The 26,704-nt window shown below is 33.1% G+C and overlaps 2 protein-coding genes across 5 annotated transcripts; one reads left to right on the forward strand and one right to left on the reverse strand.

Annotated features, from left to right (window-relative positions):
• Positions 1 to 1,859: 1,859 nt before the first annotated feature.
• Positions 1,860 to 26,704, reverse strand: LOC143203631 (uncharacterized). Of its 4 annotated transcripts, none has more exons than XM_076415866.1 (5): positions 26,515 to 26,676; positions 21,562 to 21,771; positions 10,661 to 10,747; positions 9,223 to 9,343; positions 1,860 to 2,148 (listed from the first exon to the last, which is right to left on the reverse strand). In XM_076415866.1, exons 1-5 carry the CDS (start codon positions 26,573 to 26,575, stop codon positions 1,995 to 1,997), a joined length of 633 nt encoding a protein of 210 aa, XP_076271981.1. In that variant the 5' UTR covers positions 26,576 to 26,676; the 3' UTR covers positions 1,860 to 1,994. The 4 variants fall into 4 exon arrangements, with proteins under 4 accessions (XP_076271981.1, XP_076271980.1, XP_076271983.1 ...); XM_076415865.1 differs by having other exon boundaries at positions 9,223 to 9,349; XM_076415868.1 differs by lacking the exon at positions 10,661 to 10,747 and having other exon boundaries at positions 26,515 to 26,704.
• On the forward strand, positions 16,643 to 21,771 carry LOC143203632 (uncharacterized). The gene is made up of 2 exons (XM_076415869.1): positions 16,643 to 21,406; positions 21,510 to 21,771. The coding sequence occupies exon 1, from the start codon at positions 18,008 to 18,010 to the stop codon at positions 18,350 to 18,352; it is 345 nt and encodes a 114-aa protein (XP_076271984.1). The 5' UTR covers positions 16,643 to 18,007; the 3' UTR covers positions 18,353 to 21,406; positions 21,510 to 21,771.

A 26,704-nucleotide genomic window follows, 5' to 3' on the forward strand; every position in this document is an offset into this window, starting at 1 on the left:
TATTGATTTTCCATCGCCAGTTGGAAGAGGTCCACGAGGACGAGGCGGGTGGAGCTTTGTGTAGGTTTTCAGTTTGCCCGACGTCGGTTTCGTGCTGCTGCTACTGCTGCTAATGCTGTCCCTGCTACCAGCTCAAAAGGAGATCGATGGGGGTACCGGCCCTTGTGGAACGGGCAGGAGTGTTACAAAAGGGACACGGGCGAACTTAAAAGGCTTTTGCCAGACGTCCACGGAGACGCTTTTTATATCCCTTCAAAATTGTTGCCGTAAAGCTGATATATATGGCCTATAAACGGATTTAGTGCTTTTGGCGAATGAGCTTTTTTGTTATATTTTGGCGGAGGAGCATTATTATAAATAAAGTTCTGTAATTCACTTTGGATAACTATACAGGCACAATATAAGTGTTATAAATATACGCAAATATGCCTGAATTGCTTAAGCTGCATGTTTATTTCAGTTCGCAAAATTTAATTAAAACTTTTTTAATTTGTTTACATTTTCACTGAGTTCATGTATAAAAATTATAATGTTATATATACGGTAAATAAATCCGAATAAACTCAGATCATCTATTTTACAAGGGTACTATATTTTTTTTTCATTTATATTGAATTAAAAAGTATTGTTTTAACATTTTTTTATCATTAATAATATTATGTTACGTTAAATTAGTATGTATTGGATCTTTTTAACAAGTCATATAAAGTGGGAAAACCTCCTAGCTCTAAAAGAATCTACTACCATTATATTGGATAAATTTTTAACATTGAAATATGTTATGATGTTTTGGCGGAGGATCTCTGTTAATTTTAAATATATAGAGTTTTTAATGATTTAATCGAACAAAATTTTCAAAATTGCATTAGATAGTTCTTGTTTACTATAAATTTACTTATTATCCATGTTATGATTGTCTCTAGCTGTTTTTTTTTAACTTAAATCATATTATTACTTGAAGAAAAATATTTTTAAAATTTTACCAGGAATAATGGATGATATCTGAGGTTGAAATTATATTTAATATCAAAGCATACCATATAGGACATATTTCTATTATTTTTACCAAATTTTAAAGTTTTTTTGATGTTTTAGCGGAGGATATTTGTTAAATTACAAAAGCAACAAGCAGCACTAGTTGGATAAAGTTCCAACTTTATTTTAAATATTTTTCGTTTACTATGAATTTATTTATTATCTCTGATATCATTATTTTTATCGATTTTATCTCTCGTTAAATATTTTGGCTAAGGAGCTTTGTTATATATAATTTTTAAGTTTCACCACAAATAATAATTTAACGTTAAAAACTATTCTTGATATCAAAAAATGCAACAATTATAAATATTTTGATGTTGTGGTGAAGGAGCGATATAACATTTAAAAACATTTTTTTTGCTGTTTTTTGTTTGATATGTTTACGTTTATTCTATATTTACTTATCTATTTTTAGATGATTTTTTCGGTTTTGTTGATTAAATCTGTATCGTTAAAAGGTTTGGCGAAGGAACCTTCTTATAAATAATTATTTATTCCATTAGAGATAATGATACAGACGCAATATAAGCATCATAAATATACAGAAGCATTCTTAAATTACCCAAACTACTTTGTTAATTGCAAATATTTGTAATTCAATAACAAATTGATTGTCAAACTTAAATGCCATTTGAATGAATTGGTGTTTTATTTCCATTCAATTCATTTATAAAAATAATAATGAATTAGATATTTATTATATTATAGTTTTTAATTGGTTAACTAGTTTGAATTTTTTATATGCAATAAATTAGTTCCATTGTCGAATATTTTATGATGTTTTGGCGGAGGATCTTTTTTTAGTTAGTAAAACTACAAAATTATTTTAGATAGTTTTTATTTATTTTAAATTTACTTATCATTAATCTGAATTTATATATATCTGATATTATAATTTGGATATATTCGAATTTTATGGCTTTTTTTTGATAAAACGGCAAGAGGTGATCGGGCAATTAATATTTGCCCGATTGGACTGAGTATTTGATTTTTCCATCGCTGTCTACCGACGACGAGCTGGATGAGAAAGCTGCGTTGGGTCCTGCTGCCTGTCCAGAAACGTGGATTCCGCTTCCTTCGGCTTCACCGAATCTGGAGAATAGGATGGGTCTGCAAAGAGAGAATACTGATTAGATAACGATGAACGGTGGTTTTTTAATTAATTCTTTGTCGAATTCGAAGTCACACGACGCGCCTCAGAAGATGATAATGAGATTTTTCGTGTATTTGGTATAATTGCGTTGATGGTGACGATGATGTCACGTACAAGTTTGATTTTACTGTCTTTTTCTAGCGTCGGGTTCCTTCTCGACGGAGAGAAGGTCGACTGGTGCTAGGTATAAGACTGTTTCCTCCTAGTTTCTCAAATATTTGTTTTCGATAGTTGGTATATCTCGTTTTGGGTTCTCCGAATTTCGACTATATTCGGTGTTTATGACAATATTCACGATTTCAGTTAAACAAGACGGTTACTTGCAAGAAAAACATCTTTTTCTGTACAGATTCGAACGTTTTTTGTGTAAAGGAAAGATCTCTTTGTGTAAAGGTTGTTTCATCTCATCTGAATGACCTTTATATTGATCTTTAATCATTCTTCAATGATACGTTTATTTATAAACAACATTTTATTTTTAAATTTATTTTTAGAATTGTAAAACTCATTTTATATTCGGTTATACTGTGTATTATAATTATAAAATTTCTATTGAATACGACAATAAAGAAAAGTGGCAAATCATGTATTTTGATGTTTTGGCGGAGGATCTTTTTGATTATTTATAATTGAACTACCACGTGAAAAGACGCATTATTTGTTGAACAGCATAACTCAACGATACTGTATGTACTCGTATTTCCTCTATTAATGTCATCAAAACCCCAATTGCAGTTATAGCAACTGACAGAAGAATTAAAAATAGTTGTTCAATGAATAATAATATCAAGGTCTCTTCACAAATATTCGACATAATACCAGTTGGAATTCGATTGATTGGATGCTGATTGCATTAATACAATTAACGAAATGCTTGTCACAGCTTCCTGCATATAACAGAAACATTTATTCGATTTTTAAATGAATTTTTAGGAAAACTGGATTGTCAAAGAGATTTTGATATGTAAATTTAAATTGAAATATATTTAATATATAACGTTTAAATATACGTAAAACGTTTCTGTAAAAATGTGGATAGATTTATTCATAATTGTAAAATAATTTTGAAGGATTTGAATGAGGTTATTATCAGCCATTTTTCTATTCAAAAATCGAAATCGAAATATTTTAGAACGTTTTCATTAGGAAGAAAGTGGTAATCAGTCAGAAAATATGATATATATCGAAGCAACTGATTATTAAAAGAAAAAATGGTAACCTTTGATTGATTAACATTGATCAACTGACTTAACTGATGGTAGATGGGAGAAGAATCTGGCATATTGAATTATTAGATTTATCTGCTGGATTGTTAGAACCAAAACAACAACAAGGCTTTATCATCTCGGAATTATGTTGGCAAAGTCATACTTAAAACAGACGCAAAAAGAAGGCTCTGATGTTAGAATGTTAGACTTGAGCTAAGTTTTCATCACTAAATTTTCATATAAAATAGAATTAATATTCAAACTAATTCAAAAGGTAGTTCAAAAACCATTTTATGAATGTGTTTTTAGTTTTCTGAAGTAATCAGTAATGAATATTCTTGGTTCCACTAGGTCTCAACAACACCTACCAGTTCACACTATTTCTTTAAAAAAATATGTTTATATGAGAACATTTTAAAATTTATTTCTTTTTGTTATGAATAGTGTTGGGAACTATCGACTGAAATCGACTATCGACTGTTTAGTAATTGACTACTTTTTACTATCGACTGTTTCAGTCGCTATTTTCGACTGATTTTAGTACTTTTTACCAGTGACTGTTTCAGTCGTGTACTTTTAGTTACTAATTTTTGGTTCTATTAGTTTCATGCGACTGATTTTTAACGTTCTGGTTCTGTCGTCATAGCCGCGACCTTGACCAAAAAGCACCCAATTTATGCTTACATAAATCTATATTTATATAGGAAAGGGTTCGTAGTAATTACTGTTTTCAATCGCTAGTCTTTTGATTATCGACTGTTTTGCGATTGTCGACTGTTTCGACTGTTTTCAGTCGATACTTCCCAGCGCTAGTTATGAATGAATCAATAAAAAGTTGTTATATCGAAAACATATGACTGCATATGAAAAATTTGATTATATATACGTTATATTGATCACTGGATAAATTTGAATGAAGTACTGGGATGGAAAAGCTCTCGAGCAACCAGTTTAATCAACAAAACTTGGTGTCTTTTGAGTGTAGTTCGAATGGATGCAGCGTAACCTAACTGATACTTCCAAATGATGAAAATAGATGAATAGGATGCATTAAAATCAATATCATTACACCATTAAAAAAGGTAATATTTATATGAGGACATGTTAAAATGTATTTCATTTAGTTCATAATATTTATGGTAAAAAATGTTAGATCGAAAACATATGACTGCATATGAAAAATTTGATTATATATACGTATATATTGATCACTGGATAAAGTTGAATGACGTACTGGGATGGAAAAGCTCTCGAGCAACCAGTTTAATCAACAAAACTTGGTGTCTTTTGAGTGTAGTTCGAATGGATGCAGCGTAACCTAACTGATACTTCCAAATGATGAAAATAGATGACACACACTATTCATTCATTACACTATTTAAAAAGGTAATATTTATATGAGGACATGTTAAAATGTATTTCATTTAGTTCATAATATTTATGGTAAAAAATGTTAGATCGAAAACATATGACTGCATGGTGTAAATTTATTTATATTTATATTTAAATGTTATATTAAAAGATACGTAGATAAAATCAGAAGAACCCTTAGCGCATAGATCATCGCTTGAACGTTCGTATTATATAAACAAGCCTATATAGATCCTCAGTTGCAGACCGTGAACTTAACTATGTTACCTGATTTGTTACTTATAAATAGCGAGTCAAAGCGCATACCCGCATAATTTTGACACGATCATCGCTCGCAAAACAGATGATGATGATGGCGATGATGCCTTTCTCTCGGCGCTTTGTTTTGGTTCGTGCTGGAACCATCGGGAAAATCCGCAATTCCCAAGAAATGCTCGAGCGACGTCGTGCCCGTTCAATTAGCGCTAATTAAATTCGAATAGCTCTTTTCAGAAACAAAACAATGGCGCGGACGGCTCGATTCGCGGCCAGTCGGTCGTGGCTCATGTATGCTCGCTGTTTGATGGGATGACCTTTATCAAGGACAGCGTCCAAGATCCGCTGATATTTCACCAATTAGCGCAGTGAGGCGTCAATTAAGATGCTATAAATCAATCATGTAATAATAATAGCCTAGGGAACATGATGTTAATGTTACAATTTTTAGTTTTGAGAGATTTGTTGCCTGTTTTTCTTTTTCTCTACGTTTTTCTTCCATATTAATCGTTGATTCTTTTTTTCATGTCCATGATTAATTGACCATATTCTTGTTTCTTCCTTTTTTTTGTTCTGGGCTAAAAACCAGGCGGTGGAGTGCATGACGCATACCTGGTCGCGGAGACTTGCCCTGGAGTGACATGTTGGACCGGGTTATGTGGGACTGCCTCTGGGCTTACCAATACACTAAACCGAAACCGCCTCACAGTTGACCCCTGTGGATCGCTACTGCTACTGCATTAAATTTGGGGAAATGGCACCCGCTGATCGGGCAGCCGTTATTGGGCACGAGGGCCCGGCGATTCTATTGATTCGCGAACCTGAGTTAACACACAACTGGGTACTGTTGTATGGGGGCAAAAGTTATGACTGTAGCGACGGATGAGGTCGTTTCAGCCTGGAAAAGGGGGGAGCCTGGCAGTGACGCGGTGCTAAGCTCCCAGCATGTCGACCAGCTCGCGAACAAGCGCGTTTTAAGAAGAACTTGAGCTGAGTTGTTGTTTGTGGAATGATTGAGATATGAAGTGTTTGTTTTCTGGAGTGTCAGTTTCCCTATGAATTTGATTATTTTTGACAAACCATGGAGCGTTTAATATTCTCGTTTAATATTCTCCTGAGGAGCTTATTTTGGAAAACTTGAAGCCGTTTGAGCTGGCTGGGTGTAACAAACTTGAAGTAGACATTAGATGCGTAGAGGAGTACGGACCGAATTAACATCTTGTAAAATAAGCATTTGGTTGAGATGGGAAGTCTGCTAAAAGGGCAGATCAGAGAAGATAGCAGGTTTGCTATCCCCGAACCTTTTTGGAATCCAGAAAGCAGGATTTGGGAATGCCAACCGAACCGCCAGTCGAAGTGAAGACCTAGGTACGTGACGTTATCCAGCCATGGAATTATTGCGGTGTCGATCTTAAGTTGCGAGAAGCGCAGTGCGCAACGCTTCTTATGGAAAATGATGGCCTGGGTTTTCAGGGGGTTGATTTGCAACCTCCAGAATTTGAACCACTTGACCGCATGATCGAGCTGCTTCTGTAGACGTTCATGAATTGTAACTTCGAACCTAGCGGCCGTGAAGAAAGCAGTGTCGTCAGCGTAAAACGCGACGTCAATGTGCTCTTTTCTCGGCAGATCTGAAATAAAGAGGTTAAATATGGCTGGGGCCAGCGGGGAACCTTGAGGTACGCCAGCAGGGGAACCGCAGGTACTTCCAAGATGATGAAGATAGTTGATTGGATAACGTTCAAATCAACATCTCCTGTCACTGTCTAATAAATTGCTCGATCTCTATTTGAAGAATGGGTGAATGTTGTAAGTGTTGGATGGATGATACTTCGACATAAATGTAGCAATCAAATTCTATTTATCCAGGAAACGGCGTAATTATATTTGTACACGTGATAATACTGCATTATGGGAAAATATGATTACTTATTAGGAATTGCAGCGATCAAACTGGAAAGACCAATAATCATCTATGTAAAGCGAGTATTTGTTTTTTTTTTTGGAAAATAACGTTCATTTATTTAATAAAATGCTAGAAAGCAGTGACTTTTGAGATTCCTTTGAATCTGTCATCGGTCTTGAAATAGTATCAATCGACCACACTATCTTTGTTCTTTTCTTAACCATGAATAACTGTCATAATTAGTTAATTTATTTATTTTGTAACACTATTGTTTTTATTATATTACCGCTCCAGTGATTACTATAACTATGTGCATTAATTGAGGTACTTCTGTTCAAAAACGAACATAATTATTTAAGAATAAGTCTCCTACCAACGTCTAGCAAAATAATACAACAGCCAAATAGGATAAAAGCAGGATTTAGACCGAGTCCTAGATGTGTATGGATCGAATTTTCGCACTCAGTGCCAGTTAATGGAGGGACGTGTTCAATTCGAAGGGAGAAGTTCTCGTTTTTATCGATTTTATGACGTTCTCCCACTAAATTCGATGACCTCGCACTTTGAAAAGCCTTGGAAACTGTACACGTTTCAAGCAAAAATTATTAAACTTCTTCAAGCATCTATATGATATCGAAATGACGTGCTATATTCATTTATAATTCAATTATGCTTATAGAAAGTCCTAAGGGTTAATATAAATATTGGTTGTTTAGGATACACCCCGCATGAAGAAGCCATGTGGATACAAAATTAATTAGCATCAACATAAAGCAAGTATCATTAATGCAGGAAAAGAAAATTATGTTTGTACTCAAAGTAATAAAACTACAATCAATTGTTTTATATGCGATGATTAGAGGGGAACTGAAAGCAAAATTATTCAATTAACATATAAAACAGTGGAGAAATGAAGAACAGACCAAGAACGTAGATTGTAACAGTTAGGATATGTGTGTTTGAAACGGAATTCACGATTTCTTGACATATGTCTGTAGTGAAGTCCATCTTCTGGGTGGTTAAATGATTTGCCAGAAAAAAACATTGATTGCATATATATGAGTAAAATTAAATAGAACTATGTACATGTCTAGTTAGCTTCGGCACTGAAAATGTTGAGTTTTAATGAATTTATTCATAAACAATCAATGCAGTACAAGAATACAGATTGTTGTAGCTTATCAATGAAAACAATCGTAAAATAACTTAAAATAACTGCTGAATTCGATGTTTTTGATATTTCTATACAAAAAAACAGTTTTCCATTTATTATTATCGAGCTATTCAGTAAAGATGCTAATCATAGAACGCCCAACATTGTATTTTGGACATTCACTGCTTTTGTTGTTTGACCTGAAGAAATCTACTGTCGAAGCTCATCAAACACTTTTAGAGACGTATGGTGATACCGCTCCGTCATATCCCAATTATCGGTTTTGGTTTCAACCATTTAGAAGTGGTTATTTTCATGTCAATGGCAAAAAGCGACCTGGAGGGCCAACAAAGTTCGAAGACAATAAATTACAAGACTTATTGGACGAAATCCCAGCTATTACGAAGCAGCTAAAACGGAATGAAACTTTTATTTCAGATATATACCAACGTCAGTCTGACAATAGTGAGTAATAGACACAAAGACATACTTTTGCATGGCAACAATCAGCTACACGCTACCAAACTAGTGCAAAGTTCTGCTGCACCAAAGGTACTTGCCAGACATTAACAGCTTTTGCTGAAGCTGAAATGCTGAAGAAATGTGAAAATGGGTCGATGATTGGATTATCAGTGTCATTCTTTCAACACAGTATTATCATGTTGCCAAGGATAGAAAAAAATTGTAGAAAATGACGAGAACGACAATAATGTAATAAATTTTTCTTAAAAAGATGTCATTTTAAAGCGAAATTATGATCAAAATACATGCAAACCGCTAGTACTTTTTTACAATATTACTCTCTTTTATTCGAATAGATGATTTTTAGCTTTAAAAGTTCTTTTAATACCATCAAACATGCCAATAACAATAAAATATAGACCGAGGATTTTTTAGCTGACGTATTATTTCGTTATGACAGCAGGAAACCCAGTGAAATACCATACTTTTAATTAGGTTTAGATGATGTAACGAACGAATACAAGCAATTACTGCCACTAGTTCTGTTGTTTGTTGTCTGTTTTGCGATGATTCACCTTTGCAGCTCAGTCTGAATCACGAACTTGTTTCTTTTTTCAGACAAATAAAAACAATGACATCGCGGCTATATTTAACCGTAGATACTAAAAACCCTTACCCGTTGTATCCTGCATCGTGTCCTGATCCGAGTCCACCGTAGCTCTGTCCTGAGGCCGGTCCGTATCCACCTACTCCGGCGTTGGAGCTGGAAGAGGCACCAGCGAAGGCCTGGGGAGCACCTGCACCTAGAAATTCGACGTATTCAGTACTTAACGAAGGCGATTGTGGGATTATTTCGGGAAAAACGCGAAATGTGACAACGTCGCTTAGTTGCCCATGACCTGCAAGTCTCCGAAGATAAGAGGGGAACTGTGCAGGGGTGAGTTTTGGGTAAAAGAGTCTTTAGCTTGCCTTTGTCGTGGAAAGGTTTTGCTTTTGATGGTTTTACACTATATACTATGTAATAAAATCATGCATTATATATTAGTATGAAAAACGGTCCACAGAAGAACGAAGAAGATGTTTTTTAATACAAAAGTAACATGCAATTTTTATTGGATTAATGGACAAAGTATTTACAGAAAACATAACATTATTCTCAACATTATAATATACGATTTCTTGGATTAAGAGACTTATTTGTCATCAAAAGCTATTGGAATAATGATGTGCCAGTGGCATATATTTGAAATAAGACCCTAATTTTATGATTTAATTAGCAAAAATTGATAATATTTTTGAAAATCACCAAGAAAAGAAAACTGAAAAGGTCTCTGTTCATTAGGAATCACTGAAGAAATGAAGAAACACAAAAAACCTTTCATTTATGGAATTTATTTTATTGACATTTCATAGCAATTAAATCCAATAGTAATTATCATCGTCTAGAATCCCATTTTTCGTTATTTTGTATATTATCTAGTAGAAATTAGTGTATCTTTAGTAAAATCACTATGATTCTTCTGAACGTTATAAAATATCATTCAGTCACCAAAAACTATTAGAGTAAAGATTCTGACGTTGTTCCACTAGCAATATTCGAAATAAGAAACTAATGTTTCATCATTTTATGGTGATATTTTTGAGAATTACTAACAATCATTGTAAGTAAAGTAAAATGTAAGTAAATTGTCATTGAAGTAAAGAAGAAACACAAAAAACCCTTTCATTTATTGAATTTATTTAATTGAAATTTCATGTCAGTTAAATTTTAATATACATTATCATCGTCTAGATCCTTTTTAGTTTTATAAAATAGCTCCAATTCTAAGAACAAGACGTTATTTTATACGTTCTCTAGTAAAAATTGGTGTATTTCTAGGAAGAATTCAACAGAAAAAAAAAACTAAAGAAACCATTCAAGTGAGGAACAAAATTTGCTTCACAATTTTTTCGAAAAATAAACGGAAGTAATCGATTTTTTTTGCGAAATACACGATTCATTACATAATATACGATCGACTGAATGGTTAATTTTCAAGTTTGAGATTATTTTCTGAGAGATAGTTGTGTGTTGTGTGAAGACAGTCCAAGGCAAGGAAAAACTCTTTACTTACCCACACCGGACGCGATGTTATTCAAAAGGTCTTGTACCTGACCGTGGATCTGTGACAGACCTTGGGCAACGTTTGGTACATAGTCACCTATAAATTAGGATCAGTTAAAATCTAGATTTAAGTTACCATAAAGACAAATTGTAGGTTAGGCGGAAATGACTAGTAACAATGTATTAATTAAATAATAAATAAAAAAAAGTATCAGTTAAAGTTTGGTGCTTTAATGAGTTTTTTAAAAAGGGCTCTCGAACTTCGACTGTCGATGAAGCTTCAGCTATTATATTTGAAAAGTTACAGTGTTGACCGACGAGTGGAAATCATGTTAACTCAGTTCGAATGCCTTTAATGAAAAACACCTACCAAGTAAACAATTTTACAAAAAACTAAACTTTATCAATTATTTTATATAAAAATACCATTCGTATATACACTACTATTGAAAAAATAGGAAACATCCTATTTTGGGTTGTTAATAATCAACAAAATTACTAATTTCTTATCAACTGCTCCTTTATTTTGAAACATGTTTCATGGCCAATTGTTGATTTCTTAGAATTGGCGTTTTTTTTTATAATTTCTTTTATATTTAATTAAATACTGGATAAACTATAATCTGGAAAAATGCCCTGTTGACTGATGAGTCTAAATTTCAGACATGTTTTTGTGCACTGATTAAAAGGCGAACGAACATCAAATACGTTCACTATGCAGACTCTTAAGCATCCTAGCGTCTCAAGTAGGGGAAACATTGGTAACAATAAGATTAAAATTAATGGAAAACTGGATAGAGAGCTTTTCGAAAACCCTTAAGAAACATGCAATTCTCTATGTAGTGAATCTAACTGACCCAACTTTTATTTTTCAACAAGACACTCGTCAATATTATGCCAGAGGTTCCTGGTCAAAAAACGAAACAAAAAAATTAAAATGGCCTCCATAATTTCCAGACCTCTATCCCATTGAATTACTATGCGATGGACTTGATAAAAACCCAAATAATCGATGCCCAGGACAGTTTTGGGAATACTTACAAAGTGAATGAAAGACACTGAGCACCGAATACTTAAATAAGTTAATAACAATAACGAGTAAAACATGTAATCACTACATAGTATAAAACAAAGTCGCCTTTTCTGTCCCTATATCCCTATGTGCGCTTAATTCTTTAAAACTACGCAACGGAATTTGATGCGGTTTTTTTCAATAGATAGAGTGATTCAAGAGGAAGGTTTATATGTATAACACAAGCATAATATACTAAGGCAACATTGCTAATTTTAGAGGTTTCTAACGTGATGTCGTAAATTAACCTATTTTTTAGGCTTATTTAGCAATTAGCAAAAACGCTGCCTAACCCTACGAGTTAGATCAAATTAATGTACTACAGTATTGTACACCATAAAAAGGTCTACAAAAAAGTCCGCGATGGTATATGTTTATCTTTTAGGGATAACCCACATTAACCATTTTTATTGTTTACTTTTTACGTGAGAAAATGGCTTATTTACGAAGCTATTTTAAGCAATACGGCATTAATCCTTATCGAATTAAGTACCTTAAATACAGTGTGCAATTAATATAGATCAATATGGTTCCTTAGAGCATGTAAATTAAACAAATATTTTCGGAGATATTACAAATTTAAAATTTGCGTTTAAAAATGTGTAATGTAATAAAAATTGTATGAATTTAGATATTCCAAAGATAGCAGGAAATCTTCATAGTAAGTATAGGGGAAGAGGAATTGTTTTACTCCAAATTTAATGCGTGCAGGCCAAGGGCAGTAATGAATGAACCAAAAATACTGGATCGATTTTAATCATGTTTTCATTGAGTGACATAGGCATATATATTTTATGCCCGTGCAAAGTCGGAGCGGGCCGCTATGTTTTTATATACAACGTTCATATTTTTTCTGTAGTGTATTTAATTTAGTATCAGCATTGCACCCGTGCGAAGCCGGGGCGGGTCGCTAGTTAAAACTAAAATGACGTCAAAATATAACGAAAAATGTATTCGATTTTGTACTAAATATTAATCCAAGATTTGATTAAGATTTCAGTGTAATAATTCATAACCTTTCTGTTTTATTGTCGTACTTGTTAATTACCTTATTGTTTCCAAACTATTGAACGGTAATATATATTGTAGTTATCATTCTTTTGTATAAAATACAATATCCTATCTACTTTAATAATCTCGTTAGAATCTCTTTATTACTGATAATTTATAATGTTAACGTAAAAACTATAATATATATGTTATATTTATACTATTTATTAGTACCACCTGGAAAAATTAAACCAAAAAATGTTGTAAAAAACACTAAAGTTGCCAGCTTAACAATAATTTCCTATAAACATATGGTTTCCGTGTTATAGTTATTTTGAGTGATTACACTTGAGTGTAATGTCTCACATTACAAAGAAACTTTAATATAACTCATTATTTTTTGTAGAAAAAGCAATATTTTAATTTTAATAATAAGCGCCAGAGAAACTGGATTTTTTCCGCCCTAATATCTCTGTTAATAAATCATTTATTAAGTTTCCAGCCTAAGGCAAGATGAAATAAATACTGCCCCCCAGAAGTGTTGCATTCATTCCCATGCTCTTCTCTGTAACCTTTTTATGATGCAATTTGCTTTTGGTCTTTTTGGATGCTTTTCAGAGGCTTAGCTGATATAAATTGTGTAAGTGTGTAGGAGTGAACCCATATTGCATACATTATCACAGGTTTAAAGATTTCGAGAATCATTATTTAATCATCTACACATTATAAATCGATTTTCATTAATTTGTGATTATTTTAATGTGATCATAAAGATTATGGAAGTGACAAAAAAAGTTGAAAACGGTAAAAAATAGCAAATTTTTACGGAAAAATATTTGGAAGAAATGCTAATTTAAGGTAAATAACCTCTCGGATAAAGATAACACTCATGAGGTATATATATTTTGGGATGAAATAAATCAAAATCTGTATTAAATTGTTTTAGAATATATAATTTTAAAGATATGGGACATTAAGAGAAATTTACTAATTTTTCGAAAATACAGTTTTCATTGCAGAACTTAAAAACTAAAAGCTGTAGAAATATTGTTATACTACCAACTCAACATGAAATTCTTTATAATTCCTGTGATTTTCATTTTTTCTGCGGTTATTTGCTTTACAAACTTAAAAATGGTAAAAAATCGCAAATTTTCATGACTATATATACATAATATATATAGAAAAGGAGCTATTTTTTTTTGTCTCTCAGATAAAGATGCAATCGTCGAAACATATGTGTTTTGACGTGATAGAATTCATGCCATATTGCTTTAAAATGTATATCTTTTAAAACATGTGACAAAAAGAAAATCCACAATATTTTTGAATTTACATTTTCCATTGTATAACATAAAAATTAATGGGCGTATAAAATTTGTTGTACTACCATTCGATTCAGCGTAAAATTTTCTATAATTCCTGTAAGTTTGACTATCCTATCGTTAGTTTTATGGAAATGACAAGAAAAAACTTGAAAATTGCAAAAAATCGCAAATTTTCACGACTATATATACGGAAAAAGTGTCAAAATTCTTTACCTTTAAGATAAAGATAAAACTGTCAATATATATGTATTTTAGGGTGATAGAAACGAAAATCCACATTATATTGGCCTCGAATTTAAAGTTTTCAAGATATGTAAAATAAACAGAAATCTATTCATTAATATATTCTATAACTTAAAAACTAAAGGTCTTTTATAATACCGCCATTGGTCTAACATTATTTGAAAGAAAATGGGACAAAGAAGGACTCAAATTGAACGATCCAAACTATATCTACGCTTCGCGTAATGTTACATAGAGCAGCGTGATCGATTTTACAGGCGGGCGTAGGAGAACTATCGGCGTATCTCCAGTCGGTTTCATTCCCTTCCCAAAACCCACATTTCCACTTCCAGGCACCCGTTTTCAGGCGATAGAAGATCTCGTAGCGAGAGCTTTTAAGATATATCTTTGGATAGTAGGATTATTCGTCAGCATAATGCACATTTGGAGACCCATTTTGAAGGCTATTCAATATATATTTGTGTAAAAACATGAATAATAAACATTTTGTTAATTTTTGACTAATTCCAGACATATTGTTTTGATAGACAAGTTTTTAAGTAATTGGGATCATCGACACTGAAGAAAAATGTTACCATAAAAAACATGCCGACTGTAATATCTATATATAACAGGTCAATTGATGAAAAGTCCCCGGCCTACCATAGTAAAACAAATTTTTTTGGCAAAATTAGTTTTTTTTTATTCAACATAATTCCCTTCAAGAGTGATACAATGATTATAGCGACCCTTCAACTTTTCGATAGCATTTTTGTAATACGATTTGTCCTTTGCTTCAAAATAGGCCTCAGTTTCGGCCTTCATTCGACGAAAATGTCTTCCCAGGGAGCATTCTTTTGAGATCTGATAACAGGAAATAGTCGCTGCGGGTCAGATCTGGATAATACGGTGGATGAGGAAGCGACTCAAAACCCAATTCATGGATTTTTGCCATCGGTTTCACTGACTTGTGACACGGTGCACGGTATCTTGGTGAAGCAGCACTTTCTTTTTGTTCAAATGCGGCTGTTTTTCGGCAATTTCATCCTTCAGATGGTCCAATAACGCTATGTAATAGTCGCTGTTGATGGTCTTTCCTTTTTCAAGGTAGTCAATAAAAATTATTCCATGCGCATCCCAAAATACAGACACCATAATCTTGCCAGCCGACTGTTGCGTTTAACCACGCTTTGGAGCGGGTTCATCGTATGCAGTCCATTCAGATGTCTGTCGATTGGACTTCGGAGTGAAATAATGGAGCCATGTTGTATCCATTGTCACATATCGATGCAAAAACTCGGGTTTATTACGCTTGATGATCTTCAAATACTGCTCCGAATCATTTTGGTCAAAAGTGAGCTCGCGCGGCACCTACTTTGCACAGACCTTTCTCATGCCCAAATATTCGTAAATGATATGATGTACACGGTCAGTTAATATCTTTAGAGTGTCTGCTATTTCTTTCAATTTCAATTTACGGCCATTCAAAATCATCTTGTGGGTTTTTTTAATGTTTTTGTCGGTAACAACCTCTTTTGGGCGTCCACTGCGTTCACCGTCTTCGGTGCTCATTTCACCACGTCTAACCTAAGCATACTAATCTTTGATGGTTGATTTTCCTGGGAAAATATCCGGAAACTCGGCATCAAGCCAAGTTTTGCCGGAACTGTATTTTTTCCCTTCAAAAAGCAATATTTTATCAACACGCGAAATTCCTTTTTATACATTTTTTTTCACAATAATAAAAGTTGCTTCACTCAAAATGCTATATTTCATAAACTAATGATCCGAGAACTGTCAAATTTATACACGCGCCATCTATGTGTCAGGGCGGGGACTTTTCAATTGACCTGTTACATTGTATTGTCATCTTCATCATTGGTACACTGTTCCAACATTTTTGACTGGTTTCTTCATTAAGAACATATGCAAATTTAAAACACCTGTTACAAGGACTCTGCCATGTCTTCAAGATTCTTTTGATAGTTGAGATAAAAGTAAAAACTTTCGGTAGTACAACTTTGGTCTTATAATTCCACTACTCCATTGGTTAGACTAATCGAATTACGTTCGATAGCAGATACATGACAAAACTTTTACCTATGGGTTAAATATATGCGAAGGGAGAGACAAAGCGATCATCTGCGTATCAAACATTTTTATCATAATCAACAAGGATATTAAGTTTTAAATAAGCGCGGATTTTTAACTTTTCCTTTTATCATTGTCATTATGTTGTGCGAACCATTAATGTTATTACAAGCTAGAATCGTAATTCGTTGTTTTTCCGGATTTCTACACGGAACCGATTTTTCAAATGAGACAGGATGTTCTTTCCGGTAACATTTTCCAATAAAGATCACTTTCATCGGCATTTTAATTTTTTTCTTGTCTTAAGTCTACTTCGCTAATAGTTTTTATCAATTATTCTTTGAACGGTTGTCTTAATTTCCCACCAAATATGGATGGCAGTCGAATTCCATATCTTGTTTTAAATAATTGTAGCCAGCCATCAGTAACTACGAAGTTTTCATTTAACCGTTAAAGGGAATCCTATATTTTACGCGCTTTTGCTTTTTTTAAAGTTTTTGTATTTCCATGACCTCTAAATGTTCGGTAGGTTTTTTGTAAAATGGATGTTTGACAGGTTTATATTTCCTTCCAAGTGACACTCCCGTACCTAGTGCAACCTCGTCTATAATTTTCATTTTGTCTCTTAATTTTAAACACTTCCTTCTACAGATTTATCCTATAGTCTTAATTTATAAATTAATTTATTACTACTGTTTAGTTATACTCGCATTAATATTCAAGCAAGGCGAGTACGAGAGTAATACATCAGTATGTTATGTGTTTTCCAAATTAAAATAAAACTAAACTACCTTCTGATTTCCTGCCTGTTGTCCAGTAGCTTTATCGCTTCCACGTTGCCGTGACTTATTAACTTTATTTCATGTTTTAAAGTCAAATCTTGGATCACTTCGTAAATCCATTTTATTTGATCGTGTGGCTCTTCGTTAGTTACGTAGCGATTGGTTAATTAACCGTAGAACTTTGAAAGAGACGGCCACAATATTGCAGGGCAGTATTTATTTTCTGCGAATGCCTTTTCAGTAACCTCCGTTACTACGTGCACTTGGTCGATTGTTGAGTGGTGATTTCGAAATTTGCCATTTATGTGCCAGTTTCTCAAATAATTTTTAGATCGTAGGTAGCAGCGAAATAGGCCTGCGATGATATCCGACTTGTTCTGACGGTTTGTCAGGAAATGTGTGTATTGTACTAGCTTAAATTGAACTGAAACAGGACTGAACTAGTGCCATAAAACCAAATGCGTCACCAAGAACTGTTTACATCATTTTGTCGCGAATTTTGTTCGATCCTATGGTACGAATTACGTATTTACGTTAACGCAATGTTTTCATTATCGAGTATTTACATTATCGGGGGTATTTATTGTTTATGTTATCGCGAATTTTGTTCGATTCTATCGTACGAATTGTGTGTTTAGGTTGAGGTAATGTTTCCATTATCGAGCGTCCATATTATTTACATTTCCGCGCGTTCTATTTGATCCTATTGTACGAATTGTGTATTTACATTAACGCGCGAAGCTATGTGTTTACGTTAACACGATGCTTTCATTATTGGGCTGATCAAGATCATTTAACGCATAATCGATGAGAGCGATAACATCATTCCCATCAACAGTAGTCATTTAAATTAAGATCGTGACGTGAGCCCAATGCGCCAAACTTATCTTCCGCGAAGACCTAAACTATTTTCGCACAATAAATCACAGTTAACCGGCGATTTGCAATTCGTCCGCCTCACCGTCGAAGCCGTTACTGCCTTCGTCTCCTTCTTCATTCCCAGATCGCCTGCGACCGATCGTTTATCCATTGATGACGCGCCCGTACTTCGCGTCCTCTTTCGTACCGATCACGTCTGCTTTAACAGTAACCGATGTAGCATCTTAATCCCCGTCGAAATTCGTCAGAGGACGGTTTCAATTACGTTTTTTCTTCTCGGCACCGCGGTTCGGGACCACGAAACGGTGAGATTCGTCGAAAAAACGCGGTTCCATTAACTTTTTTCCGATCGATCCGTTCGTCTGTAACGGTACCGATGAGTCTGGTGGTTCGTATCGCGAAGAAAAACGTTAAAAATTCGATTATAATTGATATATGTCCTTAGTATGCAAGAACTGTTAATTTTTTCCTATTGTACTTTATTGTATATTCATATTAAAGAAGATTTAAAATCTAAGAAAAAGCCAGATTGCTCTCATCCTCATATTTCAACTTTTTTCACTTTATACCAAATCTTAAACATTAATAATATTGAATTTTTAACAAATTATAAACCAATAAAATAACACTGCTTCAACTGGCATTGCTTTTGTTGTATGATCTGAAGATATCTGCTGTCGAAGCCCATAAAACACTTTTAGAAACGTATGGTGATGCTGCTCCATCATATCCCAATTGTTGGGTTTGTTTCAACGCTTTAAGAGTTAGTTTTGAAATCAATGACAAAGGAAGCCCTGGAGGAAACAATGAATTACAAGACTTATTGAATGAAAACCCACCACAAATTCGCAAAGAACTTTCAAAGAGTTTAGCAGCTGATGAATAAACTATTTCTAGTCGTTAAAATGAATGATACGTCTAAAACTACGTCTAATCGATACTTTGTGATGATTTCTGAACTGATATCAGAGGAAAACACATAAGAATAGAGTATTTTTGAGAGATCAAATCAAACAAACCAAAAATTAACTTCAACAAGAAAACAACAACTGAAATGATTCCTGGTTTTTCGTCATACAAACAAGACAGAATTAAGTGGTACTGCATTAGACTCGAGGGTTCGTTGTTTTCGTTGATTTAAGTCCCAATTATATTTACAAGAAATGTTTTTAAAAGTATCGATATTTTTTTCAGAAAATAGATATATCGATATTTTTTCTGCATTCCTAGTTTTCACTGTGTCATCACTGATTAGAACTAACAGATTCGTTCAATGTAACACAGGGTTTCCTCAACTTTGAATACATCCCATTCATTATCTGTCTTCTTGAAGCTTTAAACATTTTTTATAAGTAATATATCATCGACACTCTTCAGTGTTTTCGTCAGTTTTGAACTATTTTTTTTAATAGATTTTAGATTTTGACACAAATGATGGAAGGTAATTTAATATAGTTTAAGGGTGTGAAGTTTGTATTTTAGGTTTCGCCAGTATAACATACACAAAACCAGCAACTTGAAGGTAAAGCAAAAAAAAACCAGCGTCTATTGTTTCGGTGGAACTTTACTCGTTTCTGCGAACGTAGGATCATTATTAATACATGCTACGCTTTGTACACCTCTTGATAAACGCTAATTGGTAGGATTTACCTTGGAATCATTTTTTTCTAGTCAGCTATTTATATATACACTTGTTTCATTGAGTTATTAATAAGTTTCGAAAAAAATCTCCAATCTGTGGTGGGTGTCTAGGTCATATTCTAACATAAATTAAAGAAATACTTGTTTGATTGAACGTTTTCTGATAAAAAAAGCATCCATAAAAAGCTGGCTCATCTTTGATTTTTCTTTCGAATATCACCGAAATTTAATACAAGATACCAATATTATTACCATTTTTTTGAGCTTCAAGCTTCAAAGGAAGTAAAATAAGAATAATATTAACATGTCCCTATTTAATTAGTCAATGATTATTCTTGATAATATATTCATTCTCACTAAATAGCATTCATTTTGACTGCTGGTGAAGTCTATCAACTGACTATCGATCACTGTCTTATTTAGACTGATCATAAATTGGTATACACAGTTTCCAGCATGTTTTTTATTGCATTTTTATCATCTAAACTTCAATTGCAATGAGAAAATATTTCGTGAGTCTCTTTCGTGACTTCGGGCAAATATCCATATAGCAAATTTTAAGACAAAATTGGTACTAGGCACATTGAGAGAAGTTGAGAACGAGGGAGGAGTTTCTCTAATTTAACCTGCAACTCTATGTGACATGCTTTATTCAAAGGCTGAGATATATCTAGGAATTCAGCCGAATATCTTTTGGCAAAAGCCATAATTATTTTATGCACTATGTCTATGTACTTGTTTTATGGTCCCTTGCTTCTTGTGAAACCCAAATTAATGTTCTGATGTAATCTTTATTTGTTTCTGTTTTGTTATTAACTCTCTTTAAGTGTAAGTTCTTTCAAGATTATCAGTGGTAAAGATTCTGATGACTGATGAAATTTTCCACCCAAATATTTATGACCTTTAGGCAAAATCAAATTATATATATATTGTTATGGTAGAAGAACTGAAATTTTTTTCTTGCAGAACTAATGCTGATTCCATACACCGCTGGAAACTTTCTAATTCTCTTTTGTTGATTAAGGGGCGAGGAGACATATTTTAAATATCCACATCATGAACGGTATAACTAATTTTCTCTAAAAATATATTAAGACTTCTTTATGTAATGACATTTCCATTATGTAATGACAGGTGTCTTATATAAGTTTCTGATATTGAAATATAAAAATACGATATATTTTTTGCAACAAGCAAAAAAATATCGATATTTTACAAAAAAATTATGAAATATTAGTCTAAAAATATAAATATTTTCTCTAAATATTTTAAATAGTGATATTTTTTATAGACTTTATTAAATTCTAATTCGGTTCTGATTAAGTACCGAAATTCATCAAACCTTTACCAAGTACCAGTAATCACCAACAATTTTAAGTACCAATTTTAAGTTTATTAAAAATTATATTTAATTTATTTTGAATAAATATCAGCTAAAAAAAATATCGAAATTTTTTCCAGAGGAAATATCGATACATCGATATTTTTCTGCATCCCTAGTTTGAGAAGTGTTTTCTGCACTGTTTCATCACTGATTAGTATTAACAAACTCATTCAATGTAGTACAGGGTTTCCTCAACGTTGAATACATCCCATCCATTATCTGTCTTCTTTAAACTACACATATTTTTTATTAGAAATACATCATCAACACTCTTCAGTATTTTCATCAATTTTGGAATATTTTTAAAATAGATTTTGACACAAATGAATTAATCGGATGGTAATTTAATTTAGTTTAAGGGTTTGAAGTTTGCATTTTAAGTTTCGCCAGTATAACCGAAGCTAATAAAAATACGATAAATTGATGGTGGATGCGCCTTTTTATCGACGTTATTATCGGAAAACTAACAGAGATTATCTTTTTTTCATCAAAATTATTTTTACAGATCCATTAGTTACTTACCGCCATAATATTGACCACCACCACCACCGCTTCCGGAACTGGCAGAGGCAGAAGCACTGGCGTGACTGCTAGCGGAGGCATATCCACCTGCTCTCCTGATTCTCAGTAGGGGTTCCATGATGTCTCTCCTGTTCCTGACGTACACCAAGTCAGATTTGCGTCCGAACTGGTCGATAATGTAGAAGGATTTTGGTACGTACTGGCCGGCTTCTGTAAAATATCGAGTCATCATCGATTTAGACGGTTTAATTTTATTAAAAAGAATGTGATACACATAACAGGTCAATTGAAAAGTCGCCGGCCTGACACATAGATGGCGCTACTAGAATTAAATCCATATGTTTTTTAGTCAGCCTTAACCCTCAAAAGACGCGTGTAAATTTGACAGCTGTCTGATCATTAGTTTGTGAATTATAGCATTTTGAGTGAAGCAACTTTTGTTATTGTGAAAAAATGGAGAGAAAGGAATTTCGCGTGTTGATAAAATATTGCTCTTTGACGGGAAAAAATACAGTCGAAGCAAAAACTTGGCTTGATGCCAAGTTTCCGGACACTGCCCCAGGAAAATCAACCATCAAGGATTGGTTTGCTAAGTTTAAACGTGGTAAAATGAGTACCGAAGATGGCGAACGCAGCGGACGCCCAAAAGAAGTTGTTACCGACGAAGACATTAAAAAAATCCACAAAATGATTTTGAATAACTATAATTTGAAATGAATGAAATAGCAGGCACTCTAAAGATATCAACTGAACGTATACATCATATTATTCATGAATATTTGGGCATGAGAAAGCTCTGTACAAAGTGGGTGCTACGCGAGCTCACTTTTGACCAAAAACAACGACGAGTTAATGTTTCGGAGCAGTGTTTGAAGATGATCAAGCATAATAAACATCGATATGTGACAATGGATGAAACATGGCTCCATCATTTCACTCCGAAGTCCAATCGACAGTCATCCGAGTAGACTGTACACGATGAACCCGCTCTCAAGCGTGGGAAAATGCAACAATCGGCTGGCAAAGTTATGGCGTCTGTATTTTGGGATGCGCATGGAATAATTCTCATTGACTACCTTGAAAAAGGAGTGCGACTATGTAATAGCGTTATTGGATCGTTTGAAGGACGAAATCGCCGAGAAACGGCCGCATTTGAAGAAAAAGAAAGTGCTGCCGTGGAAAAGAAAGACAATGCACCGTGTCACAAGTCAGTAAAAACGATGGCAAAAATCCATGAATTGGGCTTCGATTTGGTTTCTCATTTATCGTATTCTCCAGATCTGGCCCCCAGCAATTATTTCCTGTTCTCAGATCTCAAAAGAATGCTCGCTGGGAAGAAATTTTCATCGAATGAAGAGGCCTATTTTGAAGCAAAGGACAAGTCGTACTACAAAAATATTATCGAGTGTATCACCATTGAAGGGAATTCTGTTGAATAAAAAAAAACTAATTTTACCAAAAAAAAAAAAATGTGTTTTACTATGGTAGGCCGGGGACTTTTCAATTGACTTGTTATTTTGTATGCGCTTATAACTCTCATATTAACGGGAGTCAGCGTCGATGCAAAATTATTCAGAAAGTGCAGTTCCAATTGATGGGTTTCATACGAATCGAGCTAGTTCCACGAACTAAATAAATGAAAAACCGTTCGAATACGCGCTTTGGGACTATCGATCATATTAAAATGTTATTTCGAAAGTATTTGTTGGGTATATGGTTATTTTTCATGTAATTGGGTTTCGAACTATTCTTTTATGCTAGTGATGGAATTATATGAGGCCTACAAATTAATTTTAAAGAATTTGGAACTTCATGTTGAAGCGTCATTTTTCAGTATGTGTCACTACGACAAAGCGTGAACGAAAATTGTTTTCAGTACGTTGAAAATGTCCGAATTTGTATCGAGTAAATCGCATTGGCGGGAAGTTTTTTGATTTTTTTACATCAAAAGTTTAATTTTTTGAAGATAGAGGCTACGTGAATCTTATGGCCACCGTGCTCCGTCTATTTCAACATGTGATGAATGAACTGGTTTCAACGTTTTAATAGTGGTGAAAAAACTTGAACACGACGATTTGAAGGCATTGCTCGATGAAACCATCAATCGGGATCGCTATCAATGACAATTAATCCATTTGAAGCGAGTACTGGGCGAAAAACGACCGAAATACGAGCAAAGACACAACAATTGCAAAACCGGTGAAAACATACTACATACAAGTGCTACACCACCCGCCGAATTCTCCAGACCTTGCTTCTTCTGATTGCTCATTCTCATTGTTCCAACATATGAGTCGTCATCTCATACCGTCATGTCTCTGTGGTATCGTATTGTGAAATGTTGAAAAACCATTAGATTCATTAAAAGATCTGATAGGTCTGATAATTTGGAAAAGGATTTTGAACATTGAAAGACCAAAACGCTAGTATCTATCACGATCGTATACCAATATCATTTTTAATAACAAAAGGGTATTCCCATATGGAACGACCACATGTAAATGTCTTCAAATTCGGTTCGGATGGTACGTGTCGAAATACCGGCAAGCATTTGACGTAGTGGTTAGACTAGTTGTCGATTTTAATTAAGATGTTTGCACAGTTTCTACGGGGCGAACGCGCTTTTTACGCTTGTGATGCTGTTGTGACTCGACCGGTTGTTGGTGTTTGAGAGTGTATTCAGATTTGCATTTAAATAGCCGCCAGATTTTCCCGTATTCTTAGGTCTATAGTCCAATATTAACGACCGATTCCTAGCGGTTCGGTTTTTTTGGTGGTATGCCTGCAGTACATAAAATAAAAAATGGATTTTGGAAGAACATTGGTATTTTTCTTTTTGATTCGATTTAAACAAAGATATACTGATATGTTAATCAGAGTTTGTATAAATGTTGATGCTTCATAAGCTGGTAACAATATATTCTTCTGTTTTACAACCTTCTTTCTACTTCAGAAGCTTTCTCCATCTTGAAAACTTCGATAAATATTGGTAGAAATTCAAGCAAGAATGATTTCCCAAATTTTTCTTCGTATATAGTTGAGATGAGAAGTTTTATAATGTATAATATGCATAAAGTCCTTTTTAATTTTTTTTTGTACTTACGTCGTCAAGATGTTTAATGTATTGCCTGTCGCAATTTGTAAATTCGTTTTAAAACCAGACAATATTTTCACTCTCATTTTATTCTAGTTAAAAAGAGACACAATGCTGTCTGATTAGTTCGAACACGTAAACGAATGAGCCTGTCAAAGTCAGACGTATGCAAAATTCTTGAAAGCAATAGTGATAAGTATTTATTTTGTGTTAAGTGATATATTTTGGCAGTATAATGAACTGTAGTTTTATATATATATATTTATATATATATATATATATATATATATATATATATATACATATATGTATATATATATATATGTATAATGAAATAAAATTTACAATTTTGGTCATTCTAACACTTTTTTCATTAAGTAAGTTTAGTTTACTGATGCTTAAAAATATAGCAATAAAAATATAAAATACACAGTGCTTAAACTTAAGTTTGAATGATATCTCGAACATAATTAATTATAATACCAAAAAAATGATTTTAACCCTTTCTCCTCAACGGTATTAGTGAAATATAAAGGTATAAACGTTATTCTGCAAATTTTCACATTTTTTCATGTACAGACTCAGAAAAATTAACGTTTTTTTGGCTATTTTCATACTTAACTAAAAGCATTTTAATAAATATATGAGAATATCGATAAAATTAATAATTTTATATATCTATATAACTGTAAATTTTTCCAATTCTATTCCCAAAGGGATAATCAATATTTAAATAAACGGAACTTAACATAATATTATTAACCTTTAAATATAATACTTTACGGTGTGTAAAAGTTTTCTAAAACAATATTTAAACTTTTAATTATTAATATTTCGAAAACACTTATTTAATACTAAAAACAAATGATTTAACCCTTTTTTAACTGCAATATTAATGAAATATGAATATTTCAATTAATTTTGAGAATTTCCACAGCTTTTTGTGTAGATATTGAGAAAAATTCACAGTTTTTAGCCCTTTAAGTTTAAGACTTTATGGTTCTTTAATAATAACATGATCATTTAGATACAATTAATTGTCTTATACATCCTAGATTACTGTAAACTTATTAGATTCAATATTCAATCACTATTTATATACATTGAGTTTAGCAATATTGTTCTTCTTTTATATGTAATATTTTACGAAGTGTAAAGGTCAATAATTTTTTTTAAAAGCAGTGTTTACACTTTACTTTGACTGGTATCTCGAAAACAATTCAATTAACACCAAAACCAGTAATATTATCCTTTTTCCTACTGTGCTATCGGTGAAATATGAATATTCCAGATTATTCTAATCCTTTCCCAATTTTTTCATATATATATTTAGAAAAAGTCACAGTTTTTATCAATTTTTAGGTTAACTAAAGATCCTTTCATATAGATATTACATGGAATTGATTGTTTTATAGATCTATATAACTGTAAACTTGCTAAATTCTATTTTCTATTAGATAACCAATCATTATTCATATAAATTGCGCTTCACTGATCTTTCAACTAACATTTCAGCATCATCATTAGCTTATAATTAGAAAAAAAGGTCATCATATATTTTACTTTGTTCAATATTTATATTATTAAAGAAATTTTTCTTCTAAATTGTTGGAGGTATGGATTTTCTCCGAGATTAATGAAGAGTTTTGTACATTTTGTCCGGTCCAGTGAAAGAATAAACATGGAACTATAAAAACAATTCAGTTCTTAATGTTTTTCTTGCAATTTTCATGATGTAACTGAGATGGTTAAACGTTGCTAATCTTTTATGTTAATAAATGGGTTAAAATAGACTTTTTTCCGCGATGAGTCATGAGAAAACGATAATGTATAAGCGGTTGTGAGAAGCATGTACTTACGGTAGCAGAGCGCGACACCAAATAGCGCGACCAATACAAACAACACCTTCGCAGAAGTCATGACGGTTTATAGCGATCGATATAACCTGCTGTCACTTAATGAATTTGTTGTTAACAAACTTCGCCTCGTATCTGTTTGCGTCTCCGACGAGTTTTATGTTAAATCATCGCAGGAGGGGCCCCACTCTTT

The sequence above is a fragment of the Rhynchophorus ferrugineus genome, unplaced genomic scaffold, assembly GCF_030347505.1.
Source record: "Rhynchophorus ferrugineus isolate W39M unplaced genomic scaffold, kcgeb_rfMv2 rfM10, whole genome shotgun sequence".
In the NCBI taxonomy this organism is placed as follows: domain Eukaryota; kingdom Metazoa; phylum Arthropoda; class Insecta; order Coleoptera; family Curculionidae; genus Rhynchophorus; species Rhynchophorus ferrugineus.

Coding starts and splice junctions, on each gene's coding strand:
- LOC143203632 (XM_076415869.1), top strand. CDS start 18,008: ATGCGCCAAACTTATCTTCCGCGAAGACCTAAACTATTTTCGCACAAT.
- LOC143203631 (XM_076415865.1), bottom strand. CDS start 26,575: ATGACTTCTGCGAAGGTGTTGTTTGTATTGGTCGCGCTATTTGGTGTC. Junction 21,772..26,514: donor TGGTGTCGCGCTCTGCTACC/GTAAGTACATGC, acceptor GATATTTTACAG/AAGCCGGCCAGTACGTACCA. Junction 9,350..10,660: donor TAACATCGCGTCCGGTGTGG/GTAAGTAAAGAG, acceptor TCGAATTTCTAG/GTGCAGGTGCTCCCCAGGCC.